General features: G+C 35.0%; 1 protein-coding gene across 1 annotated transcript; it reads right to left on the bottom strand.

The window, feature by feature from the left end:
* Nucleotides 1-529: 529 nt before the first annotated feature.
* Nucleotides 530-22,874, bottom strand: ano9b (anoctamin 9b). Its single transcript, XM_087261352.1, has 24 exons — nucleotides 22,683-22,874; nucleotides 18,765-18,821; nucleotides 18,329-18,460; nucleotides 18,101-18,246; nucleotides 17,966-18,015; nucleotides 15,805-15,863; nucleotides 15,628-15,713; nucleotides 15,419-15,553; nucleotides 15,208-15,301; nucleotides 11,291-11,351; nucleotides 11,120-11,202; nucleotides 10,932-11,036; nucleotides 10,294-10,458; nucleotides 10,161-10,197; nucleotides 9,962-10,073; nucleotides 9,818-9,875; nucleotides 7,183-7,280; nucleotides 6,835-7,031; nucleotides 4,410-4,562; nucleotides 4,162-4,309; nucleotides 3,674-3,790; nucleotides 3,482-3,575; nucleotides 2,974-3,086; nucleotides 530-1,638 (listed from the first exon to the last, which is right to left on the bottom strand). The coding sequence occupies exons 1-24, from the start codon at nucleotides 22,704-22,706 to the stop codon at nucleotides 1,596-1,598; spliced, it is 2,367 nt and encodes a 788-aa protein (XP_087117478.1). The 5' UTR covers nucleotides 22,707-22,874; the 3' UTR covers nucleotides 530-1,595.
* Nucleotides 22,875-23,481: the final 607 nt, after the last annotated feature.

Raw genomic sequence — 23,481 nt, 5'->3', positions numbered from 1 at the left:
ACCTTATGGAGGAAAAGAGGGTTGACAGCTTTATTTCGACTTCACCTTCAACATTTATTACACCCCATTACTTCATTGTGGTGAACACAATTATTTTACTGTACATAAAGATGACGATATCAAAACTACTGTATAAAAATGATACATATATTCTTTTTCAAATATTTCCCCAAGTAATTTTTTAAAGGAGAGATTTGAACCCTTTTCTATAATAGTTTCAATAGAGCGTCATGGTGGCGCAGTGGGTAGCACAATTGCATTACAGCAAGAAGGTTGCTGGTTCAAGCCTCAGCTGGGTCAGTGAGTTTGCATGTTCTCCCCGTGTTTGCGTGGGTTTTCCTCCTGGTGCTCCGGTATAGGTGAATTGGGTAGGCTAAAATTGATAGTAGTGTATGTGTGAGTACATGCAGTCATGCGTTGCAGCTGAAAGGATATACACTGCGTGAATAAAACATATGCTTGAAAAGTTGGAGGTTCATTCCGCTGTGGCAGCCCAGGATCAATAAAGAGAATAAGCCGAAAAGAAAAATGAATGAAAGAATGGTTTTAATAAGCAAGTTCTAATAACTAATTCCTTTCGTCTTTGCCATGATGACAGTACATACAAGTTACAAAGCATTTCTGGAAGATATTAGTATTCACCTTAAAGTGCAATGTAAAGGCTTAACTAGGTTAATTATACTAGGCGAGTTTGTTTAATTAGGCAAGCTATTGGACAAAAAGTAGTTCAGAAACCAATCCAAAAAACTATTCTCAAGGGGGCTTATAATATTGACCGTAAACAAAAATAAAAACTACTTTAATTTCAGCCAAACTAAAAGAAATAAGACTTACTAAAGAAGAGTTTAAAAAAATATTAGCACTGTAACACTGTAAACAATGCCCTTGTGTGGATAAACATTACTTGGCAAATATTAGAAAAAGAAATGCAATGTTCACAGGAGGACTAATAATTTGGTCTACAACTGTATATGATGAAAAAGTGGTTTAAAAACGCCATCGTAGAGCAGAAACACACACACTGGCATCACTTCCCAAGTGTTTTTTCTTTGTTACATTCAAGTCTTTAGATTCAAACTTGATTTTCACTGTAAAGCCAAGTATTGCTGGAAGCCTTCTCCAACTTTAAGAAAAAGTAAACAATGAAATATTTAAATATATAAATCATATGGCAAACATGTTTCATTAAAACATTAAGCAACAACAATAATAAATTCTTTGTCTTAGGAAAACACTAACTGCATAAAAAAAATTTGCCGTCCGACTTTGCATTTTCACAGTTTTTGTAATTCCTCAGAAATAGATTAGTTCATAAATCACAGCCAAAAGTGCACAGTGTGTCCTCTGAAGCTGAACAATATTCATGCACCTGAGGTCAAACTGTAAACTGCATCGAGAGAAAAGCTCCAGTAAGATTGTCCCAGCTGTCTCTGAAGGCAGTGAAGTGAAGGGAAAGTCCCACACACTGATGCAGATGAGATCATGATCTCAGGTAAACACACAAATCTTCCTTGTGTCAAGTGTCTCTTGCTGAACACGGAAGTCAGAAAGTCGTCAAATCAAAGTTATTAAATCTCTGGTTGTACCTTCATTGTTCACACCACAGTGGATGTGGTGTCGTATAATGTACTCGCTTCCCTGTTAGAGACGGAGATACAAGAGAAGTTAATTAGACGGAGAGGGTTTGCTAAAGGAACAGTTCACACACACACACAAAAATTGACAACTCACCGTGGTGTATATAATTATAATGTTTTAAGTAAATTAAATAAATAAATCAGACAAACACTCCTTTTTGAACTTGTTCATATATTGGCTATCGCTGTGATGGGTTTGTTTTGTTTTTTCAGCCTAATGATGGCTTGCTTGACTGATAGTGACAGCTCTTTGGATCTCATCTTGAGAGCTGACAGTTTCAAATGCAAAACAGCACACTTGAAATGAACTCTTTTATCTGCTCATTGTAATTGAGATAATGAGGGAATAACACACACCTGGCCAAGGAACAGCTGAGAAGCCAATTGTCCAATTCCTTTTGGACCCTTAACAAGTGGGAGGCACATTTGTAAACTGTTTTAATTCCTAGTGTTAACCTGATTAAGATGTAAATACCCTCAATTAAAGCTAACAGTCTGCAGTTAAAGCACATCTAGTTTGTTTCATTTCAAATAATCCTGAGAATGTTGTTTATTATATGGATTATGATTATTATTAATCAGTTTATAACAACAAGTCAACACTGTAAGAGTATACAAATGGTACATCAACAGACCCAGACTGAATAAAACTAAAACTGAAAAAAAATAAATAAATAAATAAAACTGAGCAATTGTAAAAAAGCTTTTTGATTGTAGTTGTTGCTGAACTGTGATCAATCGGATAACTCATTCTTCCACAGAAAGACATGCGCTTATGATTAAAACATTATTTCATATGATTTAAAAAGCTATTATATGATGACAAAAAGCCCTGTTTTATCCAAAAATATTGCTGTAGAGGTGCACAATACATAAAAAAGAATAAACTCGGAGATGTCTATTTATTTGAATATATCTGATTATCATTATACATTTAGTCTAATTTCTTCGTTTTATTAGATGCTGTACTGCACTAATTTTAGCCATTTATTAAGCTAACTTTTGTTCTTTTACTTTGTGAAAAAAACATTAAAAAAAAATAAATATTAGGAAAGTTATATGCAAGTTATTCAAAATGAACCTCCGCTAAAATGTTCTGGAAACAAACCCTGGCCTGAGCACTTGAAATATACAGCATGTATTGCATGGGGCCATTCTATATAGATGACTTGTGCCTTTATTTAATTTTTTTTTATTTTATTGCTAATTGATATTCACAATAATTGATATTATTGAAGGGTACAAAAATGAAAGAACACAAGAGTGAATAAATGTTTTGTAAACCATTTTTCAGTGCATTGTCCATTTAAGGATTAGAATTAGAAAAACTACTTACATGAGTTCCTTTTTCAGTCTTCTTAGTTTGTCATCTAGCCTGTGGTTTTTCACTCTGTTAGGATTGTCAGGTATGAACCAGGCTGCGATAAATTTGCATATTACCACCACATGCTGAGTCGGAAAAACAAACACAAAAAAAATCAGATGATATTCAACAAAACATGTAACACACACACACACACACACACACACACACACACACACACACACACACACACACACACACACACACACACACATATATATATATATACATATACACGTGTGTGTATGTATATACACATATACATACATATATACATATATATATATATATATATATATATATATATATATATATATATATATATATATATATACACACACACACACACACACTGCAGTGAGAGAGAGAGAGAGAGAGAGCGAGAGAGAGAGAGAGAGAGAGAGAGAGAGAGAGAGAGAGAGAGTGAGAGAGAGAGAGAGAGAGAGAGAGAGAGAAAAGATACATAGCTCTTATTTTGTACCTCAAACAGAATAACAAAGGCAAAGCGGAGTGCCAGAATGAACCAAAACTGCGAGGTGAGACTCTGGTCTTCATTACTGCGGTAGTCTTTGTAACTGTACAACACATATTCAGATCATCAACCAATCAAATTCATCTGTACTATATTAAAAAAGATGCATTCTATATTTGTTTTTAGAATAAAAGTTGTTACCTGCATTGTGTAACATTATGTCCACCCTCTGTGATCAATTCCTGAAAGTCCTTTTTCACATTCATATTGGACATGAATGCTGTTGCCAGAGTGTTGTTGATATAACCCGTCATACAGCTACCAGACAAAACAAATCCATTAGTTACATCATTAATCTAACATCATCTATGCTTAAAAAGAAATCAACTTTTAGATTTGACATTTAATCAGTATTTTAGTTAAGATAAATACAGCTTATGTGAGAAATTCCATGTAAAAGTCCGTTATTTTACGTTTTTTTCCGACACTCCAGCAGTAAAAATCGTAAAATTACTTTTTTTAACTGTGTGGTAAAAACAGATTTGCCAGTTTGAGACCTCTGCCTTAATGTAATGTTAACGTATACTTTCTATATGAATTTATGCTTTGAGATATTACTGCAAATGTCACATCCATAACGCTGGAATTGCTCACATGCTTTAATGGTTCGTTACTCTTTAGATACTTACTCCAGGCCACTGTTATTGTTGACAGCACAAGGTCCATAACGGTAACGATATGCCAGACGGGGTATGAAGTCAGAGGAAATCCCTATCACTAGCCCATTAGCAATGACAGCCATCACCCCGACAACCTCTAATATTTTATTCCAGACACCTGCCAGACAAAACACACAGCGGATGATGTATGATGTTTACACATTAGGTTTACTTCACGATGAACTACACAGAGTGCATGTACTGTAACAGCTACTTACCGATGTCATTTGTTTTTTTGGGCACAAGGCGACGCTCCAGGCTGACCATCTTGATGGCATCCAGTCTGATCTCAAATATGTTATTAATAAGAGCCAATAAAGGAGCCAGAGGGAACGCGGCCACAAAGATGGTGGTGAAACTAAACTGAAGAACTGACGACACACAAAAGAACAGCAGCTGATGTTAATGCAGGGCAACATTAAATAAACCAATCAGATGTCAAATGAACTCCTCAGACACAATATTACAAACACCGGTTCACCTGGTCATTAATGCAAATATCCACGTCACAACCCACATAGATAGTTGCAAGGCAGCAGCTTAATGCATTATGCATGTAGACATGTTCAAGATGTATTGATGTATACACCAAATTACTGAAGGCTTTGAAAATAGTTTTAATTATAAAATCTACAAAATTAGTGTGCTGAATCTTTAGTTACAGTTTTAATAGGTAGACTATATTCTTCCATTAACACATTTAAGCCCACCGGTACTTATAGTTGCCATGTTCTTTTAATAAGTACTTTTCTACATGTTACCCTAGTTCCAGGGTACAAAATTAAAGCAAACAATCCCAAATAAAGAAAATGTTCATGTTAATAAAAATAATTTCTTGTTCACAAATGTATACTAACATAATCATGAAGGTCTCTAGACTCAGATAAATAAAACAAATCTTTCAAAGCATCTATAGTTTTTTGTATACTTTGCCAAAAGTTCAAGTGGCAATTATAGTTTCATAATACTTCATCTAAACATAACCAATTTAACTGATATCTTTACTTTAAAGCAGCCTTTTTGATACACAATTTCACACACAGCAAAATCCTCAGAGTAAACTTTACTTCTCCCACTGGTCCCACTCTTACAAGTTAAATTAACACTGGAGCAGAGTTAAAGGTCTGAGTGGAAGAGAATAATGAACTCCTGCTGTTAAAAAGTAAAATCACTGAAGAAAAACACAACTACAACCAAACTCAGTCACAACCTTAGGCCCTGTTGTCCACTTTTGTCTAAATTTTTCTTTTTTTTCTACACAAAAATGTAGTATCAGGTCACTGAAACCTAAATTGTGCATTTACTCTAGTATTTGACTTTTTTTTTTTTTTTTTTTTGAAACACAGTAGTTTGTTCGGGAAGCTAGTGTGTGTTTAATCACTTTAAGACAAATGGATTAGTTCTTTGTGTTTTAATATTTATGGAATTATATGATAGATCATTTTGGGGGTTAATCTCAAATGGTTTTCTAATTTTAAACATATTAAATGCGTTTATGAATATCAATATGATGTTTTGAAAGCAGTTGTTTTGTGTTAGATTGCCAAATGTTCTCCTTCTATTCAAAATTTACATTAAAGGGTTTTTAAAACATATTTGCCCACCTGCAACTATATAGTTGTTGCATATTGAAATATGATTTTCTTGAAAAAAATCTGAAGTCTGGAAAAAATAAATGCAAAACATGTTCATATAGAAACCATTTGTAAAAAGTTGAGCACAAATGGGTTAAGACTTAATTTAGAGTCTAGAAGAGTGAGCAGAATGATAAAGATGATATATTTATATTTAGAAATAACATAGGTCTACAAGGAAAAGTATGAAGAACCATAAAATGAAAACTGTCCACATAGAAAATTAACATACAAGGCAGGGGTGTCAAACTAATTTCTACTGAGGGCCACTTCAGCATTTCTGGCTACTCTTAAAAGGCTGGTTATAACATCAAACATATAAGTGTTGCTACTCAATGAATTGTTAAATAACTATCACTTTTTCATCATAACATATTAAAGTAAAGGGCGTCACAGTGGCATAGTGGGTAGCACCATCGCCTCACAGCAATATTGCTGGTTTGAGCCCTGGCTGGGTTAGTTGGCATTTCTGTGTGTTTGCATGTTCCGGGTGAATAGGTAAATTGGGTAAGCTAAATTGACCGTAGTTTATGTGTGTGAATGCAAGAGTGTATGGGTGTTTTCCAGTGCTGTGTTGCTTCTGGAAGGGCATCCGCTGCATAAAACATATGCTGGATAAGTTGGCGGTTCATTCTGCTGTTGCAACCCCTGATTAATAAAGGGACTAAACGAAAAGAAAATGAGTAAATATAAAAGCAACAAATAAATTCTACTACTTTCATAAATGTAAAATATAAGTTACTTCACTGGGTAATTTAAACATGAAACTTTTTCATCAGGTTAAAAAAACACATTACTCCATCAAAGTAAACAACAAAGAGAAATATCATCAGACACAGGTCATTGTCTCTCCAAAACGGCCACTTTTGAAAGAAACTGAACTTTATGAATCAACTAAAGTGAAGTGTCCCAATAGTGTTTGATGAGGGTATAACAAAAATACATTTCTAGTAAACTATAAAGTTAGCACTATGAAGATGCACTATGTAATGACAAAGGAGATACATACCCATTTCCAAAAACTCATTAAACAAGGAGAAAGCATTGACATCACTCAGGTCGTAGTTTGTCATCCAATCACGAAGCTTGCAGAGGTCACATTGCTCAATGTTTCCATCCTTTTCTCGACATGCCTTTCGGTAACAGTTACCGCACTTCCTGCTTTTTTTCTTAGTTTTTGAGCGCTTAAAAAGCATCTTTAACCAGCTACAGAGAAACCACAGAAGAAGATTTTAAGTGAGAAACCCAAGTAGAACGGGTAACATTTTTATTTTAATATTTTTATCTGGTAAAATATAAAGTTGAACAGTAAAAACTGAATGTTTAAGGTTTTAGTGCAATTTTTGACAACACTTACGGCACTGTGAACTCAAATATGTTGTTTATAGTTTGTTTGAGCACTAGAATAACAGCCATCTGGATGAAGAGATCTGTAAGGCATCCGCTTGGATGACACTAAATCAGAGAGAGAGAGAGAGAAAAAAAGATTTGATTCACACTTTGGCTACAAACATCTGTTAAATGCATGTAAACATCCAACTGCAAAAAAAAAAAAAAAAGGAATTGTAAGGGTTTAGGCACAAACATATGACAAAATATTTCAGTGTTTAATAGGTTTCTGGCTTGCAAGATATTTGGCTAAAATTAATTCAACACTAACACAGTGTCCTAACCCCACGCAACGTGCGACTAAAGGGTATCTTTTCCATGTTAAAAGCAACATAGAGTACTTTTTTTTTAATTGAACAGATTTGTGTTGAGCATCTGTTATGACAAATTGTGGCAAAAAACTGGATAATTTTTAGCTTTTGTCAGCCAATTTCATCTTCCATCTTTCTTTTCTTATCCTATGAGAAAACCCTGCTTCTTAATTACTTATGAGAGCACGTGCTTTCCAAAAGCAAGGCAGATCTGCCAAACTGTGACCCAAAGACTGGGTGATACTCTGTCTGCACTGCACGGGTTGTATATGTTTGTTTTAATAATCCACAGGGTTTATTACATGTTTTTCCCTGCGATTCTGTCAGGGCCGATACAGCAAAGTTGTTGGTTTACAGCAATTTTTGTCAGAAGAGCTGTACAAGAATTGGAGCAACTTTTATCAGTTGAGTGTGTTACCATTCAGACACATAGCCTATATCCGTGCTGCTGTGTTCATCTATGTTTAAAATCTTCCAGATTACCGACAGGGCTAATGGTTGAAATAGACAAGGAAGGAGACCTGCTGCACTGCTATCCACCGTGTCTGCATTCAGACCCAGGGATTGATGAGGAGAGAAGTCCTTCTCAATTATAGTGTTTATATTAAGACGATTATTTTTATGATTATAGAACAAATTGTGGTTATGTGTATATGAAATTACAAGTAATAAATGTAGCAGGGCATTAAATTACTGTTTACTTCTTTGCATTTTTACTTTTAAAATCATAGGTCTCACAGTTTTGTGTCTCATATTGAGGGCCAACTGACAGTTGTTCGATCTATCTTTTTTCCCCCTGCTCTGTTGGCCACGCCCACTCCTCCCTCTGCTCGCAGAGCTCCACGCCAAAGCATTTTTAAAAAAGATTCTGAGGTAGACTTGAACCAAAAGAGGAAGTTACATGGCCCTTTAAAGAGAGTTTTAGTTCTAACCCTCTGCGATGCATGACATTTCGATTTTAGAAATGCTATTTTTAAAATTTCCATGATGTGGTAGTAGAACAACAGCATATACTACTATGACTAAGATCACCTCAGCTAGAGATTATGTGCTTCATTCAGTGTTAATTGCTCCCACTAAGAGTTTGAATACAATTTTAGGTGACATTTATTGCCATAATGAAAGCAGCAGCATTTAGTTTACCTCAGATCTCAGATCTGAGCAGACAGAACTAGCAGACAGTTTAAAATAGAAAGTCAGAACTGTGACTCAATGCAAAGCAACAATATAAGTCGCTCGGTAGACAGTTAATAATGTTAATATGTTTTAATTAGATGAAAAGCCTTTATCAATTTTTTTGGAAGTGCAGTGGCTGGTATTTAAATGTTTCAGTCATGTCGCATCGCTTTTGGTTGACAGCCAAATTGCTTGTTCCTGGAATCTTGATGCATCACGTGTTGTTATAGTAGGTGTAACTGATAAAATGTGTCTTTTTATTTCTTAAACATCCAATGCAGAAGACATTTACTACAGCTATATGTCAGGTTGGCAATGTCAAGATTCACCAGCCTCACTGTGAATGAAGGCTTTATTCTCACACAAGAATTTATGATCAATTGGCCTGAACACTATGGAGTGTCTTCAAATGTGCTGAAGTAGACTTTACACAGTGCATCTCCCAAGTGTCAGATAGTGATCTTGTTTAGCTGTAATTATGGTGTGTATTTGACAATGTACTTGGCATTGTTTTGACAACATTACACGATTTTAAGGCTTATATCCATCAAGAGTTACAATTATTTTTGGCCAAGATTTTGTATTCATAAAGTCAACTCAACCATGTGAGTTCCACTGTCTACTCCAGCATATAAAAAAAACTTGTAGAGGGGTTCAGCTCAACTGATTTCTGAATTCCTGCCTAAAATTGAAGCCATTATTCACAATCTGAACAAATGAATATGGGTTTGGGATTTGTCTTTTGACGTGGTTGTTTAAAAAATAAAAAAGCTAAGCAATGCATCAAAAATGTCTGTCAAACAAAATCCACAAACATAATCCACCAAATTGGCTGTATCACTGTATCCACCTAGAGCTGGTGTGTGGTGAGCGCACTGGTGCCATTGTCCTGTGGCTGCCATCGCATCATCCAAGTAAATGTTGCACACTGGTGGTGCTGTGGAGAGCCCCCCTCATGATTGTAAAGCGCTTTGGGTGTATGGCCATACACAATGAATGCATTATATAAATACACATTACTTACTTCCACATTAACTATTGCAGTTTAAATATAATAATAGACTGTTAGGTATTTGCAACTTTTAAAATAATAATAAATTGGTAAATAACGAATACCTCTTCTAGTCTCCATTCGCCTGCAATTCGAACATAGTTTCCAGGATAGCCATTGATCCTGAGAACAGCACAAAAAGACCCTTTGAACAGCCTGTTGTTAGAGTAAATGAATCAAAAAAAGCACACTCACACACAAAGACTTACCTTCCCAGAAAGAACGCCACATAAAACAGTGAGGAGAAGAGAGTGAAGAACTGAAATGAGAACATCTTCACTGTGAAGCTCCTCTCGGTGGCTGCAAAAGAGCGTGTCTCCTCTGCAATTGAGCAATAATGACATTTACCACATTACATTAGTACAATTTATTCAAGCAACTGATTTTAATTTTATACTTGATACCCACCAATCTCACACAGTTTTAAAGCCACGAATTTGTTGACCTAAGAAGACATCATTTGATTATTGTCTTACAGAAAAATGCCAATGTTCTTTAACAAGTTTTATTTGTATTAGGCAGTTTATCTGTTTGTACTTACCCGAGTCATAACCTGAATGGTAATGTAGTGCAGCACTGCGCCGAATAACATGGCTATTGTGGTGGCATGTTCACGAAGAAGGTGCCACTGGCTTTTTGAAAGCAATATTGAAGTTAAAACACGGAAGATCACCAGAGCTTGGGTCAGACCGATGATCACCACCAGCTGAAAACAATGATGGGGAATAATATTATGAATTTTGTCAGACCTTTCTAGAAAAAAAAACGAATAAATGCCGAGAAACTGAAGATTCAAGTGGTCTCTTTTGGTGTCTGTACTGGTTTTGCAATTGGTATATGCAGGCACAAATTTGTGTAATGACATGGGTATAAACTAGGTATTAAAATGCTGATGTGGTCAATGGGGACATGCCCTGTGTCCTCAGAATTTTAAACTGTTAAAAAAGTCATACCTAATGTTGTCTTTTCACTTTCAAAAATTGCCACAGGATTCTGGTGTTAGGGATAGGGTAAGCCAATGTAAAAAGAAGTTTTTAGAGTATAAAATAAATTACGCCAATAGAGAGTCCTCATAAACCAACAAAGTGTGTGTGTGTGTGTGTGTGTGTGTGTGTGTGTGTGTGTGTGTGTGTGTGTGTGTGTGCGTGCGTGCGTGTGTGCGTAAAAAGCATTTCTTACCACTAACGTGACCAAAAGAAGCACCAAGGTGCTGCGCAGGTAAGAATGTCTGTACTCTTTTGGCTTACACTGAGGGTCATTGACAATCTCCAAAATCAATTCTTCCTGTTGGCAGACGAAGTCATTCGGCTCAATCAGAAGATTCACATTAAACACAAAATAATAATGTAAAGAATGTATGATTCTACCTCATCATCGCACCAGTCAAACACATTCCACTTTGACACATACAGAGATCGATGTCTCTTCCACACCTCAAAAAACAGGGTTGCTAGTTAAACAACAAGACAGCACTTTAACATCAATGTTATTTATCACACAAGAAACAGTTTTGCTTAAGTTCAAGTGGAAAAACTCACCCCAAATTGCCATGAACATCGCAAAAGCCACGGTGCCTTCATTGTCAAATAGTTGGCTCACCTGTTTGTAAGGATTTACAGAGTTTATACAAATTTTAAGAACCCAACACACACATGCATATATTGGTAACACTTTACAATAAGGTTGTATAAGTTAATATTAGTTAATGCATTTACTAACATGAACAAACAACGAACAATACATTCATTTATTCATTTTCTTTTCGACTTAGTCCCTTTATTAATCCGGGGTTGCCACAGTGTCAACTTATTCAGCACATGTTTTTACGCAGCAGATGCCCTTCCAGCTGTAACCCATTTCTGGGAAACATCTATACACACTCATTCACACTCATACACTACAGACAATTTAGCCTACCCAATTCACCTGTACCATTTGTCTTTGGGGACAAAACCCACGCGAACGCAGGGAGAACTTGCAAACTCCACACAATAACACCAACTGACCCATGAACAATACAATCATTACAATATTTAGTCGTGTTAGTTAATGCTAGTAAGTGAAAATGTAGTTTTTGATTGTTAGTTCACGTTAACTCGGTCAGGGTTCTTGCACCATTTTAAAAGTAAAATTTAATGCTTTTTAAGACCTTTTTAAGACCTCAACAAATATAATTTAAGACCCAAAAATTATATAATTTCTTTGGAATAGGCTACTCATTTTAATGTTTTCGTTAGATTAAAATAAATTGTGGCTCGTCACAGTATGGATAACCCGCAGTACCTGCCTTTTGGGTGACTGGTAGTGAAATGAAACTGTTATAGCTGACTGTGAGGGGGCGTCTGAACTAGAGCTGTAATCAGGCTATGAAAGGTAGGCCCGATGGAGCCCGAACCCGATAGGTACATTTTGATTGACAGCTTTTAAAAGCCCAAACCCGTTTAAAGCCCGACATTATCCAAATGTGCACATGCACAGCTCTTTTGTCTTTTCTCATGAATAAATTGTTTATATGCGTTAACATTACTTATTCATAACATAGGCTACAGGCCAAGTTGGAACAAAAAAAATAAAATAAGCCCCCTGTAACATCTTAACATCTCAACTCTAAATAGGCCTGGGTACATACACTTAACGTTTAAATTGGCCAAAACACCAATAAAAATAAGTCTTTCTTAGCAAATGAATTAAAATAAATAATAAATGATGACGGTTATTTGGCAATAACGAAATTAAGATAAAGGCTCAGTGGGATTTGTTTTGCCACTTCACTTCACAATAAGGCGATGGTCAAGCTGAATAATAAAAGAATAATGCCAGCATTAGCCTGTATACTCTGCATACATTATGATTTTATTAAAATTTAGTTATAATTTGAAATTCTTTAGTCATCAAGATTAGGTTAGATTAGGGGAACATTATTGAATCCACAGTAAATGGCTTTAGCGCAGTGACTAGCTGTTGCAACGTCCAGCTGCTGCTTTCCTCCTTTCATGTGATACTCGATGAATTTGAGCCCCATGGGCCCTAACGAAAAGGTCTTTTTGCAGAATTTACACATTCCCTCTTTGCCACGTCGTAAAATTTACATTCTCCCATCTTTGCATTTTGAACCTCACATTAACAACCGCGTAATGACAGCACGCAGGTGCAGACCGGTTTAGCGTCTGTACTCTGTACCCGACCTACCGTAATAAGCTAATAAATCACAGAGACTGTAATTTCTCTCCTGTTTCAAATATTGAATTAATCAACTATTAGATGTTTTACGGTGAACCACTGTGCTTCCCTATCGTCATTAAGCAGACCGGCTGAAAATGTAATACCTACAGCCACTTTACGGTAAAATTTAAGACAATTTAAGACCTTAATTTCCTGGATTTTAATTTAAGACATTTTAAGACTTTTTAAGGACCTGCGGGAACCCTGTCGGTGCATTAACTAATGTTAACAAACTAAAATTTGGATGTTCATAATGCAATAATATATGTTGAACTATGATTAATAATGCTTTACTGTTCATAATTAGTTTAATTTAGTGAATGCATTAAGTAATGAAACCTTATTAAGTGTGACCCATATAATAACGTGCCATTCATTCCTTGTTTATTTTTAAAAAAAGACTCATTCCAAACTTTTGGGTAAGCAAGACTTTCTTTTGAAATAAATTATTAACGGTTATAAAACATTCCATTGATTATAAGTGTAGGTAAAGATATCTATAATTTTTACAAACTATTATATCTAAAATAACTGCTGTTCTTTTTCCATATCAAATGTGCATTCGTCCAAGTATCCACAAAATATATAGCAGGGGAGCTGTTCTAAACGGAGGATAATCAGAGGTTGATCATAAAAAAAACTTGCTAAAAGTATTTCTATGTGACACCGATGATTGGACTTAAAATACAGAACATTCCAATTTTAAACCACAAGACCAAATTACACTTTGAAATATATCCATAATACATACAGCTTCATAATATTTCATAATTTTAGCACTTTTTACGGAGTTTTTAGTCCAGGGCCGCCCAAACTCAGTCCTGGAGGGCCAATGTCCTGCAGATTTTAGCTCCAACTTCAACACACCAGCACAGATGTTTCTAGAAAGCCTATTAAGAGATTGTTTAGCTAGCCCTGGTGTGTCTGATTGGGGTTGAAACTAAACTTTGCAGGACACTGACTCTCCAGGACTGAGTTTGGGCAAGCCTGCTTTAGTCAAATAAATGCAGCCTTAATGAGCAAGAGAACATTATAAGAATCCTACTGAATGGTAGCATACAATATATTGTATAAGAGAGAGAGAATTTTGAGTTTGTTGCTATATCAACTTCTATGGCTATGTCATAGCAAAAAACAAAACAGATTACGTTTACCACAATTTATAAATAACACTTTTCTGTAATAAAAAAAATAATCAAAAAATTGTAGGTCATCAACAGCAATAAACACAAAAGATAAAAATAAATAAATGGTATTAATGATAATATATAAGATACAAATCTAAAACTGTTTTTTAAGGTTTACTTTTGATAAAAAATTTACAATTTTAGAAGGATTCACATTTTAAAATATTTCATTTAAAGTCTCTCCAGATAAAAATAGTTGTCTGATAACATTAATAATAGGGCACTCCAGAAGAATATGTTTAACAGTTTGGTTTCTATTGCAATCTAGACATTTTGGGGGTTCTTCTCCTTTCATGTGTGTCTCGTGTGTTCAATACGGCATCTTGTGTAAACAATCTCACAATGTCTTGAGTTAAAAAATAAAAATTGTATTTTGTTCCAATTTCAGGCTGGATTTTGAAACGTTTAGAGCACTGATGATATTCTGCATGCCATTTGATAAAAATTTAACTTTTTATTAGTGTTTTTAAATCTGGGATGGGTTTTTGCACCTTTCCAGTTAGGGCTGTTTTAGCAGCTTTGTCGGCTTGTTCATTTCCAAGGAGTCCAACATGTTCAGGGATCCAGTAGAAAACTACATGATAAACTTTCTCTTTAGTTTATTCACTTTGACAAAATATTCAATAACAATGGGATTCTCCAATTTAAAAGACTTTACCGATTGTAGACTTTGGTTCAGAAAAAAAATCATAAAATAGTGTTCTTCAGCATTTTCAATGTGTTCCAGAGCCAAAAGTAGAGCTTTTGCTTCAGCTGTAAAAATTGAGCTTTAATCTGGAATATGAATGTCGTAGTGTAATTGACCCATTACTACTGCTGCAGAAACATAACTGTCCTGTTTTGATCCATCTGTGTATATAGATTTATGAGTAGGATACAAATTCCTTATGTCAGCAACTTCTTGTTGATATTTATGTGGAGAAGTCAGATCCATATTTACATGCAACTTGTTTAACCTCCATGATGAGACCGGGCAAACAAGAGTCTTGTGGATTACTGTATAACATCTAGAATTATCAGTTATATTAAGATGTTTATTGACTGACCTTGGCATATATACATGTGTCAGACAGGTTCCACGCCTTGCATTTTATGTCACATCTTGGACACATGATGATGTCAGAGTCACATACTTCATGACTGTAACGGCATCACAAATGAGATTTAATAGTGTAAATTAAAAACAAATTAGTCTGCAATCTGCAACAGATCAGTCATTCCTAGTTTTCTATACTTCAATACTATAAATATACTCACATGAGCGGGCTGGTGTTGAAGAAGGCAAGACCGTACAAGAACACAACTATACCAATTACAGCGGCCGGGACGAGCATTCGAGTGTACCAGCCGAGCCACAGGTAATACAGTGCCACTTTCTCCCCAAAATAGTCCCTGAAAAAGACATATGGAAACATAAATAAATAAGCAAAAAAAGATATAACAAAATAAAACCAGGGAGAACTTACTTTACATCAGTAACAGGCTGTTGAAAAAGCCTCAAAACTGAATACCAGCTTGCCCACTTCTTCTTTAGCTTTTTCTGCTCTTTTTTCTGACAAGAGAAATCAATGAAATTCAGCACGACCCAGAGATTGATTGTCTTTGGCTACTGATGAATAAGCAATGACAATAAGGTATTTTACCTCATGCAGACAGAACATGGTCTCGAAAGCACCTTGACGCAGCAGATCTTGAAGACCCTCTTGAAGTGCAAAAAAAAGTGAAGAGAGACATTGATGCTTATGTCAGTTAGGACAATCCTTTCAGAAATATTTATTTTTAAAAAATTTACATGAATATACAGTTGAAGTCAGAATTATTAGGCCCTTTGAATTTTATTTCTTTTAAAAAATATTTTCAAAAACAGAGCAAGGAAATTTTCACAAATCATAATTTTTACAATAACTTGCCTAATTACCCTAACCTGTCTAGTTAAGTCTTTAAATGTCACTTTAAGCTGTATAGAAGTGTCTTAAAATTTTTCTAGTAAAATATTATTTACTGTCATCATGGCAAAGACAAAATAAATCAGTTATTAGAAATGAGTAATTAAAACTATTATGTTCAGATATGTGTTGACAAATCTTCTCCCGTTAAACTGAAATCGGGCTACAAATTAATAAGGGGGCTAATAATTCAGACTTTAACTGTATCTCTGTGTTTAATTCTGAACTTTTAAAAAAAAAAGCTTAGGTAAATTTAATGCAGTTTCATATTAAACATTTTATAATTAGCATTTTCTAGACAAGTTAACTGGCAAGATTTGCAGTCTGTAAAACATTTAAACTGGGATAAATTCAAACTGATAAGAAAACTACAGTAAAATGTAAGTGTTTTCATTAGGAATGTGCCAATGCATGACACGGTGGCTCAGTGGTTAGCACTGTCATCTCAGAGCAAGAAGGTCGCTGGTTCGAGTCCTGGCTGGGCCAACTGGAATTTCTGTGTAGAGTTTGCATGCACTCCCCGTGTTCATGTAGGTTTCTTGTTTCCTCCAGGTGCTCAGGTTTCCCCCACAAGTCCAAAGACATGCGCTATAAGTGAATTGAATGAACTAAATTGGCCATAGTATATGTGTGTGAATGTGAGTTTGTATGGATGTTTCCCAGAACTGGGTTGCAGCTGGAAAAGCATCCACTGCATAAAACGAATGAATAAAGGGACTAAGCCGAAGGAAAATGAACGCGTGAATGTTCCAATGCAGATTTGACCATGCCAATTTTTTACTGACAGGTGTCAGCTATATGAAGCACCATTCTTTATTTAACGACTGAAGTCACGCAGGAGTCATAATTGGAGAGAATAAATAAATAAAATAAATGGAGAGGACATTTTCTGACAGCAATTTGATCTGTAGAAATATGAAAATACTCTAACAACAAATGTAATGCAAGCAGTGCAAGCATTTCCGAGGTAACTCATTTTAAACAGTAATAACAATTCAGATTATTATATTTTGTACTGTGTTTTTGATCAGCTAAATTCAGCTTTAATGCATATAATTATAGTTTTAAAAACTTTATTGATTTTAATATTTATTTTTTGCTTTTAATGTGATAAAGCATTGAGAAATAAAGTTGGAGCAAGGGGGTGTGGGGTGGGGGTGTTTATTGTGAAAGCTCCACAAGCTGAGACTCCTCTGAGACTGCCTGAAGCGCAATGGCTCTAGATGTAACCGCTATCTCCACTAGGTCAGTGGTTCCAAACAGGGGGGTCCCGGAAAACAAGGGGGCTCCAGCGAGCTCTGTGAGTTGTGTCATTTTTACACATTTTTTTAGCAGTTAATTTTATCTTCTGGCTGACCAAATAAAAAATTGACAAATTTGTAATTCGTCCTTCACAAAAACAACCAAGTCTCATTGATTCGCCTTCAGCAGCTAATGGTAATTACCCCAAACATACTGGACCCAAGCGAGGAAACTCCAAACATTTGGGGTAACAGTGCTAGCAATACTAGAAACTTGCAAGGCAGGAAAGACCAAGATAGTTACCTGAACTATAATTTTATACCTTTTTCTCGAGGCAACGAGTCCTTGACCCAGCCACATGCATTTTTTGTCATTCTTACTGCAAACTTATATGTGGACAGGGGCCTTACAATATTTTCCAGGGGAAAAGGGGGTCTTGGGCAAAAAAAAGGTAAGTAACCACAGCACTAGGTTATCTGCACCAAATTTCTAAAAAAAAAACTTTCAATTTCTTACTGACAGCAGACTTTTGAATAGTACATTTTTAGTTTCAGGTAGAAGAAAAGAGTGATAACAATGTGAAGAAAGATGAAGTGAAAAAGAAAGTGACAGGTACCTCCTGATCCTATGAACGTATTGTTTAAGACAAAGTGAACAATCCTGATTCTGTAAAACAAAAGGAATGTTTGTGGTAAGGGATTTCATCTATAGCAGATTGTAAAAGCATTTGAATCAGAGGGAAATAGGGTACCGGGTGCAGAAGGAGACAGATGATTCACGGCTTTCCTCTGCACTCCAGTTACAGCCATCGGACACCTTCAGCAGGTACTTGTACTTTGTAAAAATCTCCTCAGGTGCGCGGACACCGAAAAACAACTTTCCGTCATTTTCAACTCTCTGTTGAGCAATAATAAAACTGTTGAGGAAGATCATTAAAAATAAATGAAAAACACAAACAAGTGGCGGTGACATAACATACAGTCACTCTAATGTTCTTCCGCTTCAGTTCCAGGATAAAGGCATCCTGCTTCTTGAAGAGTTGATCCTCCATGTCCTCCACTTTATTAGCCACCAGGACATAGTCATATAATCGAGGAACATAGGTGTTATGCTGAATGACACAAAAGCAGAAACAAAAGAAATTGATTGTTTTTTTTAAATGATTGATCAGATGTTTGGCTGTATTACTGCTGGCTCTCTTCCTTTCAGTGTTTGTGACTATCGTCTGTTTATTTCAGGAGATTTAGGTCATGCAGGGGCAATGCTGATGTGTGACATTATGACCATATTGTGGTTAGATATAACATCATCATGTGCTTTGCTTGTGAAATTAGCATGTGCTTGTGTGGAAATGTGACTGTGGTATTTAATTCAGTTGGTCAGCAAATGCACAGATGTCTGGGCTGTTTTCTTACTTGTGTTGGAAGCAAAGGCTCATTTCCATTGTCCACCTCCTGCAGAGGAACGCCCTCCTGAAATACATAGGAAAGGCAGAAAAAATCAAATTACTGAACAAAAGTTTAATGGCCAGGCCAATGCAAACTTTCTGAATGCAAAGTACGTATATTGTAAATAAATAAATACAAATTTTCAATGGCAATTTCTGTGTTAGGGAATGAACATTTTTAGGATTTTATCCTATAAGGATGGTTCTTCCTATGAACAATCCTACAATTACTAACAATATTTTATTGAGTGTGCTTATAACTGCCGGTTCAGGTCTGTCACAGATAAATCAATATTTATGGCTGATTTATTTAGAAACAAATGAAGTTAGAGGCTGCATTAAACCAACTCTGCTACCTAATTTGAATAAGTAATCAGATTTTTAAAAAGCATTTTCAAAATAGTATAATGTGTTTAGTATGAGTGCAATCAACAATTTGTCAACCATGCAGCCAATGTTAGTATAATCAAATAATTTAACCATTGGCTTATTTGTTTTGTTCAAACACAAGTTCATTCAGAATTACACACTACAATCAGTGTTGCTCCGAGAAAGACAAATACTAAATACTGACTACTTTTTGAAACGGATAGAAAAGACATGTCTAAAGTTTAACATGTACTACTATTATCAATTTTGTTTGTTGAACTGTTGTATAAAATCAATATTATATTTGCGACTGCACTCACCTCACACTAAACTGATATTCAGTTGACACCTTTTTAATCTTTCCATTAGACAAAACGTTCTTTGTTCTGTATAATAAAAGGTTTATTCGGATTAAACAAATGTGTTTCTGCACTAAAGGAAAAAAATGGCTCTTTGGGAATTAAAAATGGCACTAATGCAAAAAGACACCATTCAAAATGTAAGTGCATTGGTTAATTCAATCAGCCAGAACCGCAATTCTCCATCTACTGTCAATGCCACTGATATATTATAGACATCATAAGAAAATTATCCCAGTATCACCATTTACTGACAGAGGGAAACGGCCATTATGCAAAATTAGTTTCTGAAGCCAAAGCTTATCTTAATGAAAACGCAAATTTGAACTTGTCTTCATGCAAGATACTACAGTGACAGCTGGCTACTGTGGCGCTTAACACTTAATGCCTAACCTGCTTTATAAAAAAAACAACTGACCATATGCTGTATCCAGTGTGAACCAAAAGATTTTATACAATTAAGATACAACTGCCATTGTTCAGCTGATTTAATTTATCTTTGTACTTTATTCTAATTGAATGAAACAAAAAAAAGCCTTTTCACTCTCTTCTTCACAAACTCTACAATAATAAAATATATAGTGGTGATGAATGTTCACAATGTTGCTATCGTGAGCACTTCAATAAATTAGTGATTTATTCTGTCTCTGAACTGCATATTATTTTCAAAGCATACTTTAACTTCATATTCTATCCGTAGGAGCAAATGTTTGACAGTGCATGTGTGTGACGTTTAATGTAGCTTGTTAAACAAGAGAATGTTTTAAAGTGCAACTGTGTATCTGGGTTATCTCTAACACAATGTTTTGGGTAATGATATGTACTTAATATCAGGCAGTTTGTAAAATGTTTCGATTTGAAAACTCACCAAGAGGACGAATAAAAATATTACTAAAGATATTACACTGCTCCATGCACAACCACATCAGTAACTTGATCACTGACAACCCTCAGAAATGCATGAAACCATGTGTTCTTTTAGAAGAATCTTGACAAATAATAGACAATATTTTAAAAGATCAGAATATGTGCGACCACAAAACCAGTCATAAATGCCTTCTCAATATTGAGATTTATACACAGAAACATGCATAAATGAGCTTTCCACTGATGTGTGTTATGTTAGGAAGGGACAATATTTCAAGAAGATACTGCTATATAAATATCTGGAATCAAAAATATTGAGAAGATTGTCCTTTAGGGTAGTTCTAACCAATTAAAAATACTAATCAAAATTTTACTTTTGCATAATATACACAGTAGGACATTTACAAAATAACTTGATGGATCACGATCTTTACTTAATATTTTAAAGATTTTTGCCATTTAAGAAAAATCAATCATTTTTAACCGTTACAATGCATTGTTGGCATTTCCCAAAATTATGCCCATAACATAGGATTTCAACTTAAGATGGGTTTTGTGGTCCAGGGTCACAACCGTTAGCATTTCAAGGCTTCCCTTTTCTACATTTCTCTTTCTCTTTGGAAGCAGCCACAACATTTGGTGTGACTGCAGGTCAAGACATGTTTATGGGACATCAAATCAAGTGCATGCTGAGCTTGTTTTGGTGCGTCAGAAAGAGAGAACCACGAAGAACCAAGATTGTGATCCCTCACCTCTGTCTTACATAATTATTAACTACAGCCACGGTCGTTAAAAAAATGCTCATGCTCTGGACTATGATGACAAAACAGCAGACTCATGACAAACAACCCGTTTAACAACAATTGAAATATTACTCATGCAGTTTTTCCCACATTTACGCAATGTGAACACGGTCGTGAACGTTGTACTCAACCAAAACAGTTGCATTAGTAATGAATCAAATACAGTGTCATCACTTAATAAAGTCTTTATATTATGCAAGATTACATTGATTAGTGAGTTACTCGAGTACAACACGAGATGTACATCAATATTTACAAGTGAATGCTCACAGCAAAGCCTCTCCTCTGAATTTTATACCTTAAATATCTAAACAGCAAGAATTTCAGGTAAGGTAAGCGTTCCTCAGAACAGTTCCTGTTTTTCTAAGAACTTTGATCTCGCCAAAATAACGCAGTTAAACCTGTCTGAAATAACTACGCTACACTCTCAGATATAAAAACTCAAAAGCTGCCACTGTGGAACAGAATAAAAAGGTATGCTTTTGTGTCCAACAGGTGGCATGCTAAGGCAAAAATGTTTGGAGAACAAAAAAAGTAAAGATATATTTAAAATGAATAATTAAATAATAATAATAATACATTATACAAATATCAAGTTATTTTCATTAAATAAACACATTGTTATTAATTATAAAATAATTAATAAAGATTTAATTAGTTATAAAACACCTTTTTTCAGATTTTTTCTGTTTTAGCAGGGCTTTTTTAAATGAGTACGTTTTTTGTTTTCTAGGTTTGAGATTTGCACCAGGTCGACAACACAGAAAATGCAAACGTAAAAATGTAAAATAAATAAATAAGCATCCCATTTATGTATTTCTTATCATTTAAATTGGACCTCATACTAGAAATCAGCCGCCTTTTACATTTTAGTACAGGGGTCTCTGGCATAAAGATGATTGTACATAGGAGTCCCAGGCATTTAAAAGATTGAAAGCCCCTGCCTTAGTTACTTTAGTATCGTTATTTCTAAAAGTGTACCATTGGTTTGACAATCAATTTAAATTAATAAAATTATTAGTTTATTTTATCTCATGACACTATAATTATTCACTTAGAAAACTTGCTTGAAAGAAATCTATACAAAGAATGTAGTTTAGATTTTGATAATTCTGGGATATATGTTGTAGCATAAATTGTCATTACAGTGATATTAGTAAAAGTCCAACAGTACCACTAGTAGCCCATTTCACTGGCTTATTTAGGTTACAGAACATTTTACATTAAAAACTACTCAACTGTGTGTTATACATTTAAATGGGTAAAGTATACTTTTAACTTGACTGAATTGCAGAGTTCAGATTAAATCAGCTGTAATTTAACTATTTGAAATACTAAATAAACAGGTTCTCTTTATAACAAAAGCCTCACGTTCCCTAAACACCTCCATAGACCATATCACAGGCCTTGTCTTTTGCACCTGTAAAACCTGCAAGATACACATGCACACACTTTTACACCACTCAAACACATCTATACACACTGTACCTCATCGTCTTTGAAGTACATCATGGTTAGTTCGCTTTGATTCCGGGAGATCAGCGTCAGTGTCTCTTCTCTTGTCCTCACATAGCCAGAGTCCAGCTCTAACTAACATGAGAAATTAGAACTGAATGTAAACCGAACGAAATCATTCGACACTTCCGCATATCCCAACTCAAAGTTGAGATTCGAGCGCGGGTGTGTGTGCTCGTGCCGTTTACCTTTACAGGTAAGAGCGCACGTCACCGCTTTGTGTCGAAGGGCGTGGCCAAGACTTCTAGTTTACCGATACACATTACGGACCAATACTGATAACATGAGATCGAAACTCAACTCGACAGTTCACCAACCTCTCTGAAAGAAGGTTACATCGCCTATAGGTCCACAGAAGACCAAATGTTAGACCAGAGGCGGATTTACCAAAAGGGGGATCCCAGGCAACTCCAACCAAGGGGGCCAAGTCCTGATCCACATTTTCTATATTTAAGTATTTTTTATTTATTTTGGTATTTTTTTATATATATTACGCAATCTTCTTTTCTCTGTTTTATCTTAATACAATCTTTAAATTTTAAATTATTAGTTTTCTTAAAATGAATTTACAATAAAAATAGTAAATATATAAAAAATATTAAATTTATAACAAATATATATAAATAATAAATATATAAAATAGTAAATATATATGTAAATACTGTATATTTTTATAAATTTGACTGCTGGACTGCTCCATGATTGGGGGTTTGTGGATATTTTTTGTTAATATATTACATTATTCATTAATTTTCTTTTTGGATTACGATGA

This window comes from Danio rerio, chromosome 7 (genome assembly GCF_052040795.2).
Source record: "Danio rerio strain M-AB ecotype USA chromosome 7, GRCz13ab, whole genome shotgun sequence".
Classification (NCBI taxonomy): Eukaryota; Metazoa; Chordata; class Actinopteri; order Cypriniformes; family Danionidae; genus Danio; species Danio rerio.
This window is presented reverse-complemented; position numbering and strand designations above follow the sequence as displayed.

What these genes read in the sequence shown, in the direction of transcription:
- ano9b (XM_087261352.1), bottom strand. Translation starts at nt 22,706, where the DNA reads ATGATGTACTTCAAAGACGATGAG. An exon ending in TTGACTGGTGCGATGATGAG is followed by an intron (nt 11,037 to 11,119) that starts GTAGAATCATAC and finishes GTCTGCCAACAG; the next exon opens with GAAGAATTGATTTTGGAGAT. An exon ending in AACAATAACAGTGGCCTGGA is followed by an intron (nt 3,791 to 4,161) that starts GTAAGTATCTAA and finishes TTTGTCTGGTAG; the next exon opens with CTGTATGACGGGTTATATCA.